This window comes from Monomorium pharaonis, chromosome 1, assembly GCF_013373865.1.
Source record: "Monomorium pharaonis isolate MP-MQ-018 chromosome 1, ASM1337386v2, whole genome shotgun sequence".
Lineage (NCBI taxonomy): Eukaryota > Metazoa > Arthropoda > Insecta > Hymenoptera > Formicidae > Monomorium > Monomorium pharaonis.
The window spans coordinates 2,483,217-2,496,165 of record NC_050467.1 but is presented as its reverse complement, the minus strand read 5'-3'; the positions used below and the strand labels follow the sequence as shown (position 1 = coordinate 2,496,165).

Genomic DNA, 12,949 nt, shown 5'->3' with positions numbered 1-12,949 from the left:
GGAAATGGGCACACGGCGCCGAGAGAAAAAAGATCGTCTCCCCTTTTTTCCTCGCAAAGCGAAACATTAATAGACTCGGTCACGGGCGAGTCGCCACGTGGACGGAGCCTCTCAATCGAGAGAACTCTTATAAATCTGACGCTACGTCAATTTTCCCAGCTGAACGTTTTGTAGACTTTATATTTACTCCTCCAACGGACCATGCCGAAATATTAATCAAGAAGTGCCATCTTATTTTACTTCTTCAACAGTACGTTTTCCTCCTCCTGTTTCTATACGATGGTTTAATCGTGAGTACCGCGTGTATTGCAGATAAAAAATACGACGTAAGCTAACACGGGGAAAAGCAGAGTCCATCCCTGAAAGAATTAAATGACGTCAGGAACCATTCAGTATTAACGATCTTTCTGCAGATATTTGAACCACGTGGACACGTGATTCGTCCACCAGGAAACCTGAGAAGAAGACGGAGAACGGAGACTGACGGGGACGAGAGAGGTAACGCGGCGGCGCACCTCGTTATGGATGCCACCGTTGCCGCCGCATTATGCGGCATAATTCGGTGGGGATGATGAAGCCCCCCCGAAATATCGTTTCGAGGCGGAAAACTTGAGATGAGTCGCCGTCGTCGTCGTCGCCGACGAGCATCATCGCGCCCGACAGAAATACGGTAAAGATCCTCTCCTCGTCGTTTTACTCCTCTGCTCCAGTTTTCGTGGTCACCTGTCAGACAAGTCTGTTAGATTCAATCTCCGCCACGATCTGCGACACGCTCGGCTACAATCGCACATGCACGTGTACTCGCAACCGCGTCCGCATCCAAGATATTTATAGATATATGAGAAAGGAGGATATGTATGTCAGATTTAGATGCAGCTTCAGATTAAAGGAGGCAAGGAAAGATATGCATTGATTAAGGTTTGTAGATCCATGTGTTTATACACATTTCGTAGTTGTATCACAAGCTAGTACATCTGTATATGTAGGGTGTATTTTTAGGTGTGTGACAGGTGGGTATATGTGTCAAACGTGATTTGATTAAGGAAGATTAAGTAACACATATGTACTTGATTAAAGTTCGTGAATTTTTTGCATTAAAAAACCAAGCAAGTTTAAAGGAAGTTTAATTTAATTTAAAAAAGATATTCTAGACATTTTTTAAAGGACTACGAGATATATGAAGATATAAATAAGTAAATTTTGTGTAAGAAAAAATATAAAAACTTAAAAACACATAAAGAACTGTACAATAGTTAAATGAAATATTCAGTTAGTTTTTTTATTTAAATGTAAAGACATTTAGTATAATTATATATAACATATATATGTAGAAAAAACATACCCTTGAAAATCTTTTGGTATCTTTCAACATTCTTTATAAATCTGACAATATGATTAATATGGTTAATATGATTAATCAAACTTTTAAGTGTCTGATAGTATCTAACTTTGATTGCAGGCAAGATATGATGGCAACCAACGTTAAATACATAGTGATACCTCTTCACCATCGGCCTGACTTGATCGAGGACTGTTGTAAGTTGCTTAATTCTGAATGGCCTCGAAGCGAGACTGCACGGTGTGTTATTTTTCTCCTTGATTTCTAAAGAACTAGGAAAATAGCGTGAATATATTGCAACAAACTAATAACTTTTGTATCATTACATTGCAGAATGAAATCTCTAAGTGTGTCTTGCGACAATTTTCCCACGTGTCTAGTTTTAATTGATGATGAAAACAAAGTTCTTGGACACTGCAAAATATCTCTGGTGGCTAAATCAAAAGTCAGCTGCTTCATAGAATCCGGTAAGCAAAAGTAAAAATAATAGTAGCTCAATATAAAATATATTAGGATTAAATAAATAAATTTAAAACACATTCAAAATGAAAGATACACATCACAAAAAATGAAGGAAAATACATATGTGCGGTATTTTATTTTAGTTGTAATTGACTGTCGGTGTAGATCTCAAGGACTAGGATCTAAACTGTTGCGCGGCATGGAGGAGTACGTCGCGAAAAGGGGCCTGAAGAACATCTATCTAAAGACGGACGGTCAGGAGGTATTTTACTATAAGAACGGATACAAAGTGTGTGATCCGTTTAAAGCGTATGGCATTAACGATATCATAACCGCCAGTCCGCCCTTCGGCAGGACCAGATTTAAAGAGCGGAATGGCGATCAGTCCGCTGGGCAACCACCGCCTCCGCCGCCTCCGATGCCGACGTTTCAACTATCAAAGTTTTTCGACATGCGAATGTTATCTCAAAAGACTCACATGGTCAAGAAATTGTGATACTAGGTTTATATCGAAATTTCAAAATGTTTCTTCCACTCACGCCAATATCAACGAGAGCTTTACATCAATAGAAATTAGATACTTAAGTAAACAACAAATGCGATTATCAAACAGAACAAGATGGATAAGATAATTTAGTACGTTGTAACTTAATGAAGAGCTTTGGTTTAGAAGAAATCATATTCGTTAGAACATATTGATTATGCAAATGATTATTTGAAACGTTAAATTACTCGACGAATGAACGTGCATTTGACCTTCCAGCTCAATCAAACGATGCGAATCAAGTACTGGATATCACAAATTCTGTTCTTAAAAGTTACAAAGTAAAATGCCACAGATATATTTTTGTAATATTATAATACACACACACACACACACACACACACACACACACACACACACACACATATATATAGCTATTTTTATAATTCCAATATGAAACATCGACAGGAAAATTAATCTTTAGCTTCTTAATGCAAGTTTTCTTGTAAGACTACGCTTCTGTCTATTTTAAATATTTCCTTATTTATTATCTTCCAGCGATAGAAATCACGCGCTTAATATAATCGCTTTTTTAATATAAATTCGTGCAATTATGAAGCAATTGGATGGAATGGCAAACTTATCGAAAACGTGTGATAACAATTTACATAAATATACATATTTATTTTTCCACTAGAAAAAATACATGTATTTTATTATTCATGTATCCATATATTTCTACACACAGTCCTTGGTGAAAGTAATCTGGTGAATAAAACGCATCTATTACGCTCTGGTTTAAATTTTCACCAGAGGTATGCTGTGTTTGAGATACCGATTATCTTTTGGTAATAATCAGGTTTCTCGAGACATTCGACGAGAAACGCACCCAAGTCATATTTAGAGATTATAACTCCAGGTTTGGAATGTACATCAAATGTAATAGTATATTCCTTCTTTGGCATCTCTGGAGAAAAATATTCATGAGACTTTTCTTCAAGAATATCATACTTCGTCAGCTCTCATTATCTAAAGATACCTGCAATGGCTCGTGGACATATCGCCACCCACTTTAAATCACTCGATTTAATTATATCAAGCATACGCTGATGTTCGTCGACCACATCTTGAAATATAACCGGTGCTGCAGAGTCGAACAAAAACTCTAAAAATTCAACTAGTAACAGACATTAGTGTCGACATAAGTATCGCATATATAATAAAATTGAATACTTAATCGTATATTTGCAGCAATGTTTAAAACGATTTAACTTTTCATCTGTTCTAATTATTATTACAAAACAAGCTGATGCAATATTGATGCAAACGGGCGTTAAAATAATATAAGAAACTTCAAAATATATCGGAAGTATCATAAAATATTTTTCAACAATTCTACAATATTTTAAGCATAATAAAAGATTTCTATTATAATAAGTAATGATACTTATTCTAGTATGTTTTTTCAATGTTGTCCTACCTGACAGACATACGGAGACAAGACCAACATTATGCGTTTTCATAGCATGTACTATATTTCTCATGCCTTGAGATAGCACGGTAGTAGGGTCTTAAAGTAGTACAAAGTAAATAAGTACAATAAATTATTACAGAACAATAAGATTACAAATTTACTTACTCAAGTCTTGTCTGGTACCAAGTACTACCACAACAGCATTTGTATCAGCTACTGCTTTTGCAACCTCCTTCGCGTTAGTTACATCTCCAATAAATGCTTCGACTTTATCTTTAAGATCCTCAGGGATTTTGGTTTTGTCTCTTACAAAAGCTCGTACTTTCAAACCTAAATGACGAACAAAAAAAATATTAAAATTAATTTATAAAAACTAAATGACAAATAATGACAATCGAATAAAATGTCAATGTAATACTTGATTTGACACGGAAATTCATATATGCATAAACAGAATTACAAAAGTATATATACAAATTATAAGTCATATATATAATAATTTACATGTCACGAAGAAATTTATCTTTAGTATAGAAGGAAATATTACTTACATCATTGTTATTCGAATTTTATATTAGTTTTGTTTTTATCTTATGTTACTTTGTACAGATAAATATTTTAATTTTATTTCCTCGAAAGAAACGCAATATAAATTATATTAGCTACTCAATAACTCGATGCAGCGGATGCAAACAATGAATTATTATTGCACGAATTGTTGCAACACATTACCGGTAATAATCTTGAAAAAAAAGTAAAATAAAATGAACGTGATAACAAGAGTTACCTTTTTCCACGGCAGTCCTCAGAGAGCAGAGGCCGGTGTTCCCAGTGCTGCCGAATATTACGACTCGCTTCATTGCACATCTCATAATGCGCGTTATTGCTGAAGACCGCGTGATTATATCTGCCCGGCAAGGACACGGATAACAAGTAGGTTTTTTTTACGAACGAATCGATAATGCATAGGCAGCAAGCGCACTGATTACATTGATAATGACACGATAACGCAACATATAAATTTCCAGGGTAAAAAAGTTTCGTCATTATATACGTATAAATATACGTATATACATTGTTATACGTATAATATTTTAAAATAATCAAAATCAAAGTCATCTAAAATCATAAAAGCTGTCTTAAATACTTAGAAAAATAGTAACAAAGACCTAAAGATTATTTTAAAGACTGTATTGTCTGAGTAATTATACAAAATTATACATTAAAAACAGATTCATACATAATTATATCTAATTACTTAAAATGTGCTTGCAGTTTTTTAAATAACTTTATTATAACAAAAAAATGAAAATTGTTTCGTGTCATATAAGGCGATTTTTGGTGATTGTTTGGTACATATGTATCAAAGCCTACCAAACTGTACCAGAATCAATCAGATATAAATAAACTTTTATCTTATTGGCTCTGGTACATGTATCCAGTCGCCAAAAATCGCTTATAATTTTAAAATCCTAGATAAATAATAAAAAAAATATACGAAAGGATATATAAGAATATAAGAATTTCTTCAAATTTTTTTAAACTTAGAAAAACTTTTTGAAAGACCATCTATTATTAATAAAAATAATTTGATTAAATAATAAAAATACCCAGATAGCCACAAATGTATGTATGAGCACAAATTGTTCTCATATTGCTAATAAAGATGTTAGCATTTTGCTACGCATTTACGTCATCCCTTGTGCTGTTATTTGCTAGCATTCGACACTGATCTTAAGTAATGTTAGCATAATGTTTGAAACGTGCAAAGAATTTTATTTCCGACATCGAATGCTAGCAAACAACAGCACAAGGGACGACATAAATGCATAGCAGGATGCTAATATCTTTATTATATCAACTGACTATCTGGGATAATTTGCAGAAGGTTAAGATTATTTTTTCATCTATTTTTATTTTTTTCAGAATATCAAACATTAATTTACTCTTATCGTCTTCTTTAAAAAAAAATAAAAGAAAAGAATTTACAAAAGATAAAAAAAAACAAGTTAAACCAAAGCTACAGTTAATCTATATTAAAAAAAATAATTATTAGAAAAAAAATAAAATTAAATATAATTCTTATTTACGAAATGGTCATTAGTTTAGAAAACGGATGTAGTATTGATCGCATATAAAAGGATTTACGTGAATTGGCAAAAACAATTGCCACTATTTTACTCTTCTCTATAGAAAAGTTTGGAAATACGTAAGATTTTAGAATATACACTAATAAAAAAGATGTTAGATTTAAATAAATAATTATTTGAATATTAATAACAAATTTTATAAAAAATTAATAACATTTATTTCAAACAATAACATTTAAATAACATCAAATAACATTTTCTAAATTATAACAAATATTACTTATCTAAAATAAATATTTATTTTTTATAAAATTTGTTATTGGTACTATTCAAATAACTATTTAAATCTAATATCTTTGTCTATCAATTATAAAAATATATATGTATGTAATGCATTATTATTATCCTTATTTAGAAAACAATTTGTTACTTTTTCGTTACTTTGCAAGTAAATAATTTTGATAATTTTTTAAAAATAATATATAAAAATGTAACGACACTACATAATAGCCGGTCAAAGAGAAAAAAAGATGGTAATATAGCTGCCACAAAAATAAATGTAAAAAATGGTTTTGTTTAAAAAAGTCACAATAATTTGTAACAATTTTATATTCATATAAAATAAACTGTTAGATAAAAAACCGTAGCATAATTGTGGAAAGAGATAAAGATATAGCTAGATTTACTTAATAAAAGTAGGATTTTTAATGTAAAATGTAAAATGTATACTTTACAAACACATACTGTGATTTTACTGTGATTTTAGTAACTATGTTTCATTCGTTTGTAAGTATACCTACATACAAGTACACATAATCTCTATGTTTGTAATGTATACTTGTATACGTAATTATATGTCCCAATTAAATTAATATTAATATATTAAATACCACTAATTAATATTATTTTTTATTATATTTTACATGCCGTAAAAGAAATGTTTTTTGATAATACAAGAGGCGCAATTTTTCTTTTGCCTCGGGCGCCGAAATGTCTAGTCCCGGCTTTGGCTATATTAACAAAATCCTATGTTATTGTTGAACATTGTATAATTTGAAAAATGTATAGCTGACTAAAAAGTTAAATAAAAACATACTCAACTGTACATATATTTGGATGATAATGCGTTTAAGTTTAAGAAGAATAAGGAAGTATGTGTAATTAAAATTTAATGTACCTTAATAAAGTATGTAGTTAAAATTTAATGTACCTTAATAAAGTATTGAAATTCTCAAAAGTAAAAATGTCTTATAACAAACGTTGGCTATTGTGTATTATCATATTAACACCACTTTATAATGGCAGGCTACTAAACAAATAATTTTATAAGTATAAATTACTAGAATTTGTTAACTAATAACGAAGATAATATAAGTGGTCATATTGTCCACAGTGGCCATAATAGCATCTTTCTTTTCTACAGATTAATTATATTTCTAAATGTTTTATATATAATAGTAAAAAACAGATTGGTCTGTAAAGTTAATATGTTCGCCAGTTTTTCAAATTTGATCAATTGTAAAGCAGTAGTAAAAAGCAAACTTATTAAAACATGACAGTTTACATAAATATACATATTTATTTTTCTACTAAAAAAATACATGCATGTTATTATTCATGTATCTTTACAATGCTACACGTCTTATGCTGTGTTTGCGAGGCCGACTATCTTTTGGTAATAATCAGGATTCTCAATACATTCAACGAGAAATTCACCCAAGTCGTGTTTGGAAATTAGTCGTCCAGGTACAGAATCGATTGTAACAGTGTACTTGGACTTTGGTGCTCCTGAAGAGAAAAATAAAATCTGCTTTATTCTTAGGATTATCATACTTTATCATCTCTCATTAGGCATACCTGTAATATATGGTGGAAATACCGCCACCCACTTTAAGCCACTTGATTTGATTATATCAAACATGCGCTGATGCTCTTTGGTCCCTTCTATATACAGAGCAGGCGTTTCTTCAAGCGCGTAAAACAAATATCCTAAAAATTCAAGTAGTAGTAAACATTAGTAAAGAAAAGTATCTCGTGTGTGTGTGTGTAAAATATTAAAAGGCGTTTACACCAATGTATTAATTAATTTTAAACTATCTCTATCTTTTTCTAATTTTTAAAAAAATAAAAAAACAATTAAATTAACTGAATTTAAAGTTAAGCTAACATTGGTGCAAATAAGAATAGAAAAATACAAAAAATTTCAGAACATGTTAAAGTGTCAAAATAGTTTCCAGCAGTTAACAATATAAAGTGCAATAATATATCTTCATTGACCTAGTTTACATCGTGCATTTGATACGCGTATCAAGTAGTGAATTTAAGCTGATCAGCCAATGATTAAACACATTCACTAGTTATTTACTATTTGATATACGTATCAAATGCACGATGTAAACTATGTCAATATGATAATTAATGGTTTTAGTACGTATTTCTACATTTGTCTTTCTAAAATTATACCTTACCCGATAGACATACGGAGACTACTTCAATATTATGCGCTTTCATGGCATTTATTATATTTTGCATGCCTTCAGATAGTACAGTAGTAGGACCTTAAAGAAGCATAAAATGAATAAGTGCAGTATATCAATATGTAACAAAAGAGAAATATACATGTCTAATATAATTATTAGAAATGAAATCTATGTGTATTAACTTACTTAAGTCTTTCCCGGTTCCAAGTATTACTACGACAGCATCTGTACCAGCTACCGTCTTTGCAACATCTTTCGCGTTAGTAACATTTCCAACAACTACTTCAACTTTATCTATAAGATCTTTAGGAATCTTATTCTTATCCCTTACCAAAACTCGCACTTCCAGACCTAAATGACAAACAACAAAAATTGAATAAAAAATCTCAATATAATAATTAATTTGAGTAATAATATAGATAAAAATACACGCATACGCAACGTTACAAAATGCTATACACAAATTACAACACGTACGCGTAGTAATTTACATGTCACAAATATATTTTTAACATAAAAAAAAATATTAGTTACATATCATTTTAATGTCACTTTAGTTCATTATTATAGTTTAATATTTCACATTATTTTGCATTATTTTTGCAGATAAACATTTTAATTGTATTTCTTTGCAAGAAAAATAAAAAATGGATTACCACGTAAATTGTCGCTGCGTGTTGTTGGTGATGATCTTTTAAAAAAATGAACAGGATAATAAAAATTACCTTTTTCTACGGCGGTCCTCAGAGAGCAGAGGCCGGTGACTCCTGTACTTCCGAATATCACGACTCGCTTCATCTCACGTCGAACTGACAACACACGTCATTATTGAGGACTGGGCGACTATATCTGTCCTCTCGCGAGAAGACAGGTAACAAATTATTTTTCTTATTCTTTTTTTTACAAACGCACCGTGGGGAGAATTGACGACCCGTAACCAGCAAGCGCACTGATTGCATCGATAACAACACGATAAGAAATTTAAACGCACGCTTACATTGCTGGTAAAAAAAAATTATTATATATAATTATAAAACATAATTATATTGCATTCTCTTTCAGAGACGCGTTTAGTTCGCTCCATTAGTAACCAAAATTAGCCAAATGTTTTAATGTTGCAATCATATTGCCAACAATCGTTGCAGCAACTAATTTAGACTAACTCGGAACAAGATAAGACAGCATTATGTCTGCTAGGTTGAACTTATACGAATTCTATTTTTAACAATGGCAAATTGATAGCAACGTATCAGCATCAATTTATTATTATCAATCATTTGTTGTTGCCATGTTGCTGTTATATCACAAACAGTATAATGTATCGTTATTGCTAACCATTTCCTTTTTTTAAATGTCCTCAACCGATTGCATGTATAAATAATCATGTTGCTGAATTCGCAATGTGTTTTATTTCTATGTCAACAAATGTATAGCAAATCTATAATACATGTAATGCATTAGTTTACTCAAAATGCTACGTTACGCTTGGTTATTTGTGAAAATATTAAGATCATTCTTTCTGTTAATTTTTTTGTTTTGCAATACCGAAGTACTAAGTGTTAATTTACTATTTTATCTTTTAGTTATAAAAATTAGAAAAAAATAAAGAAGTTAAACCAAGACTAAACTTAATCTATATTGAAAAAGATCAGCATTAGAAAAAGATAGAGTAAATTAAACCAAGATAAAAGTTAATTTATTTGGTACAAATAGATATAAGTTGCAATCAAAACTGATTGGTTCTTACCTACAAAATGGATAATTACAAAATAAGTTTGTTTTCCTTTTTTAAAAAATCTTGAAATACGTAGAGTTAAACGCACGTTACTTTATGAGAGTAATACATTACAGTTACTTTTTGTAAAAAATAACTTAATACTAAATACTACTGATTTAAAAAAATAATGTGTTACCATTACCGTTACTTAGAAAATAATTTTATTTTCGTTACTTTCCAAAACTTTGATAGTCTTATTGATCAGCTAGATCGTTGTCACTTAATTTTAAAATTAATCTATACAATTTGCAATTACACACACACACACACACACACACACACACACACACACACACACACACACACACATATATATATATATATATATATATAGCTATTTTTATAATTCCAATTTATGAAACATCGACAGGAAAATTAATCTTTAGCTTCTTAATGCAAATTTTCTTGTAAGACTATGCTTCTATCTATTTTAAATATTTCCTTATTTATTATCTTCCAGCGATAAAAATCACGCGCTTAATATAATCGCCTTTTTAATCTAAATTCGTGCAATTATGAAGCAGTTGGATGGAATGGCAAACTTATCGAAAACGTGTGATAACAATTTACATAAATATACATATTTATTTTTCCACTAGAAAAAATACATGTATTTTATTATTCATGTATCCATATATTTCTACACACAGTCCTTGGTGAAAGTAATCTGGTGAATAAAACGCATCTATTACGTTCTGGTTTAAATTTTCATAAGAGGTATGCTGTGTTTGAGATGCCGATTATCTTTTGGTAATAATCAGGTTTCTCGAGACATTCGACGAGAAACGCACCCAAGTCATATTTAGAGATTACACTTCCAGGTATGGAATCAAATGCAATAGTATATTCCTTCTTTGATATCTCTAGAGAAAAAATATTCATGAGACTTTTCTTCAAGAATATCATACTTTGTCAGCTCTCATTATCTAAGGATACCTGCAATGACTGGTGGACATATCGCCACCCACTTTAAACCACTCGATTTAATTATATCAAGCATACGCCGATGTTCATCGACCACATCTTGAAATGCAACTGGTACTGTTCCAAGGTCGATACAAAACTTTAAAAATTCAGACAGTAACAGACATTAGTGTCAACATAAGTATTGCATATATAATAAAATTGAATACTTAATCGTATATTTGCAGCAATGTGTAGTTTAAAATAATTTAACTTTCCATCTGTTCTAATTATTATTAGAAAACAAGCTATATTGATGCAAACGGGCGTTAAAATAATATAAGAAACTTCAAAATATGTCGGAAGTATCATAAAATATTTTTCAACAATTCTACAATATTTTAAGCATAATAAAAGATTTCTATTATAATAAGTAATGATACTTATTCTAGTATGTTTTTTCAATGTTGTCCTACCTGACAGACATACGGAGACAAGACCAACATTATGCGTTTTCATAGCATGTACTATATTTCGCATGCCTTGAGATAGCACGGTAGTAGGGTCTTAAAGTAGTACAAAGTAAATAAGTACAATAAATTATTACAGAACAACAAGATTACAAATTTACTTACTCCAGTCTTGCCTGGTACCAAGTACTACCACGACAGCATCGGTATCAGCTACTGCTTTTGCAACCTTTTTCGCGTTAGTTACATCTCCAATAACTGCTTCAACTTTATTTTTAAGGTCTTCAGGAATTTTGGTTTTGTCTCTTACAAAAGCTCGTACTTTCAAACCTAAATGACAAACAAAAAAAAAATTAAAATTAATTTATAAAAACTAAGTGACAAATAATGACAATCGAATAAAATGTCAATGTAATACTTGATTTGACACGGATAAAAATTCATATATGCATAAACAGAATTACAAAATTATATATAAGAATTACAAGTTATATACATAATAATTTACATGTCACAAAGAAATTTATTTTTAGTATAGAAGGAAATATTACACACATCATTGTTATTCGAATTTTATATTAGTTACGTTTTTACCTTATGTTACTTTGTACAGATAAACATTTTAATTTTATTTCTTCGAAAAAAAAGCAATATAAATTATATTAACTACTCAATAACTCGATGCAGCGAATGCAAACAATGAATTATCATTGCACAAATTGTTGCAACACATTACCGGCAATAATCTTGCAAGAAAAGTAAAATAAAATAAAAATGAACGTGATATCAAGAGTTACCTTTTTCCACGGCGGTCCTCAGAGAGCAGAGGCCGGTGTTCCCAGTGCTGCCGAATATTACGACTTGCTTCATTTCACATCTCATAATGCGCGTTATTGCTGAGGACCGCGCGATTATATCTGCCCGGCAAGGACACGGATAACAAATATGTTTTTTTTACGGACAAATCGACAATACAGACAGCAAGCGCACTGATTACATTGATGACACGATAACGCAACATGTAAATTTCCAGGGTAAAAAAGTTTCGTAATTATATATGTATAAATATACGTATACATATACATTGTTATACATATATAAATGCATAAAAGAGATTAAAAAAACAAGTTAAACCAAAGCTACAGTTAATCTATATTGAAAAAAATGAACATTAAAAAAAATAAAATTAAATATGATTCTTACTTACAAAATGGTCATTAGTTTAAAAAACGAATGTAGTATATTGATCGCATCTTATAAAAGGATTTACGTGAATTGGCAAAAACAATTGCCACTATTTTACTCTTCTCTATAGAAAAGTTTGGAAATACGTAAGATTTTAGAATATACATTAATAAAAAAAATGCTAGATTTCAATAAATAATTATTTGAATAGTACTAATAATAAATTTTATAAAAAATTAATTTAAAATAAAACATTTATTTCAAACAAATAACATTTTCTAAATT

General features: G+C 30.4%; 4 protein-coding genes across 9 annotated transcripts; 1 reads left to right on the top strand and 3 right to left on the bottom strand.

The window, feature by feature from the left end:
- The first annotated feature begins 11 nt into the window (after nt 1–11).
- On the top strand, nt 12–2,988 carry LOC105828656 (N-alpha-acetyltransferase 80). 3 transcript variants are annotated; one of them, XM_012667118.3, is made up of 5 exons: nt 12–250; nt 414–670; nt 1,460–1,579; nt 1,673–1,806; nt 1,945–2,988. In XM_012667118.3, exons 2-5 carry the CDS (start codon nt 615–617, stop codon nt 2,295–2,297), a joined length of 663 nt encoding a protein of 220 aa, XP_012522572.1. In that variant the 5' UTR covers nt 12–250; nt 414–614; the 3' UTR covers nt 2,298–2,988. The 3 variants fall into 3 exon arrangements, with proteins under 3 accessions (XP_012522572.1, XP_012522571.1, XP_012522573.1); XM_012667117.3 differs by having other exon boundaries at nt 12–290; XM_012667119.3 differs by having other exon boundaries at nt 23–290; nt 414–918.
- On the bottom strand, nt 2,949–5,276 carry LOC118647738 (flavin reductase (NADPH)-like). 4 transcript variants are annotated; one of them, XM_036293188.1, is made up of 5 exons: nt 4,547–5,273; nt 3,925–4,089; nt 3,766–3,855; nt 3,325–3,429; nt 2,949–3,252 (listed from the first exon to the last, which is right to left on the bottom strand). In XM_036293188.1, the coding sequence occupies exons 1-5, from the start codon at nt 4,629–4,631 to the stop codon at nt 3,092–3,094; spliced, it is 606 nt and encodes a 201-aa protein (XP_036149081.1). In that variant the 5' UTR covers nt 4,632–5,273; the 3' UTR covers nt 2,949–3,091. The 4 variants fall into 4 exon arrangements, with proteins under 4 accessions (XP_036149081.1, XP_036149073.1, XP_036149077.1 ...); XM_036293180.1 differs by having other exon boundaries at nt 3,325–3,462; nt 4,547–5,272; XM_036293184.1 differs by having other exon boundaries at nt 3,325–3,450; nt 4,547–5,271.
- Nucleotides 5,277–7,408: 2,132 nt separating this feature from the next.
- LOC118647766 (flavin reductase (NADPH)-like) lies at nt 7,409–9,198 on the bottom strand. Its single transcript, XM_036293212.1, has 5 exons — nt 9,055–9,198; nt 8,516–8,680; nt 8,318–8,407; nt 7,707–7,838; nt 7,409–7,637 (listed from the first exon to the last, which is right to left on the bottom strand). The coding sequence occupies exons 1-5, from the start codon at nt 9,125–9,127 to the stop codon at nt 7,492–7,494; spliced, it is 606 nt and encodes a 201-aa protein (XP_036149105.1). The 5' UTR covers nt 9,128–9,198; the 3' UTR covers nt 7,409–7,491.
- Nucleotides 9,199–10,665: 1,467 nt separating this feature from the next.
- Nucleotides 10,666–12,392, bottom strand: LOC118647757 (flavin reductase (NADPH)-like). The gene is made up of 5 exons (XM_036293199.1): nt 12,277–12,392; nt 11,645–11,809; nt 11,486–11,575; nt 11,043–11,171; nt 10,666–10,969 (listed from the first exon to the last, which is right to left on the bottom strand). The coding sequence occupies exons 1-5, from the start codon at nt 12,359–12,361 to the stop codon at nt 10,815–10,817; spliced, it is 624 nt and encodes a 207-aa protein (XP_036149092.1). The 5' UTR covers nt 12,362–12,392; the 3' UTR covers nt 10,666–10,814.
- Nucleotides 12,393–12,949: the final 557 nt, after the last annotated feature.

Coding starts and splice junctions, on each gene's coding strand:
- LOC118647766 (XM_036293212.1), bottom strand. CDS start 9,127: ATGAAGCGAGTCGTGATATTCGGAAGTACAGGAGTCACCGGCCTCTGC. Junction 8,681..9,054: donor GAGGACCGCCGTAGAAAAAG/GTAATTTTTATT, acceptor TTTGTCATTTAG/GTCTGGAAGTGCGAGTTTTG. Junction 8,408..8,515: donor TGGAACCGGGAAAGACTTAA/GTAAGTTAATAC, acceptor TGCTTCTTTAAG/GTCCTACTACTGTACTATCT.
- LOC118647757 (XM_036293199.1), bottom strand. CDS start 12,361: ATGAGATGTGAAATGAAGCAAGTCGTAATATTCGGCAGCACTGGGAAC. Junction 11,576..11,644: donor TGGTACCAGGCAAGACTGGA/GTAAGTAAATTT, acceptor TACTACTTTAAG/ACCCTACTACCGTGCTATCT. Junction 11,172..11,485: donor TGTCTCCGTATGTCTGTCAG/GTAGGACAACAT, acceptor CTGAATTTTTAA/AGTTTTGTATCGACCTTGGA.
- LOC118647738 (XM_036293180.1), bottom strand. CDS start 4,631: ATGAGATGTGCAATGAAGCGAGTCGTAATATTCGGCAGCACTGGGAAC. Junction 3,856..3,924: donor TGGTACCAGACAAGACTTGA/GTAAGTAAATTT, acceptor TACTACTTTAAG/ACCCTACTACCGTGCTATCT. Junction 3,253..3,324: donor ATGTCCACGAGCCATTGCAG/GTATCTTTAGAT, acceptor ATTTTTCTCCAG/AGATGCCAAAGAAGGAATAT.
- LOC105828656 (XM_012667118.3), top strand. CDS start 615: ATGAGTCGCCGTCGTCGTCGTCGCCGACGAGCATCATCGCGCCCGACA. Junction 1,580..1,672: donor CCTCGAAGCGAGACTGCACG/GTGTGTTATTTT, acceptor ATTACATTGCAG/AATGAAATCTCTAAGTGTGT. Junction 1,807..1,944: donor CAGCTGCTTCATAGAATCCG/GTAAGCAAAAGT, acceptor ATTTTATTTTAG/TTGTAATTGACTGTCGGTGT.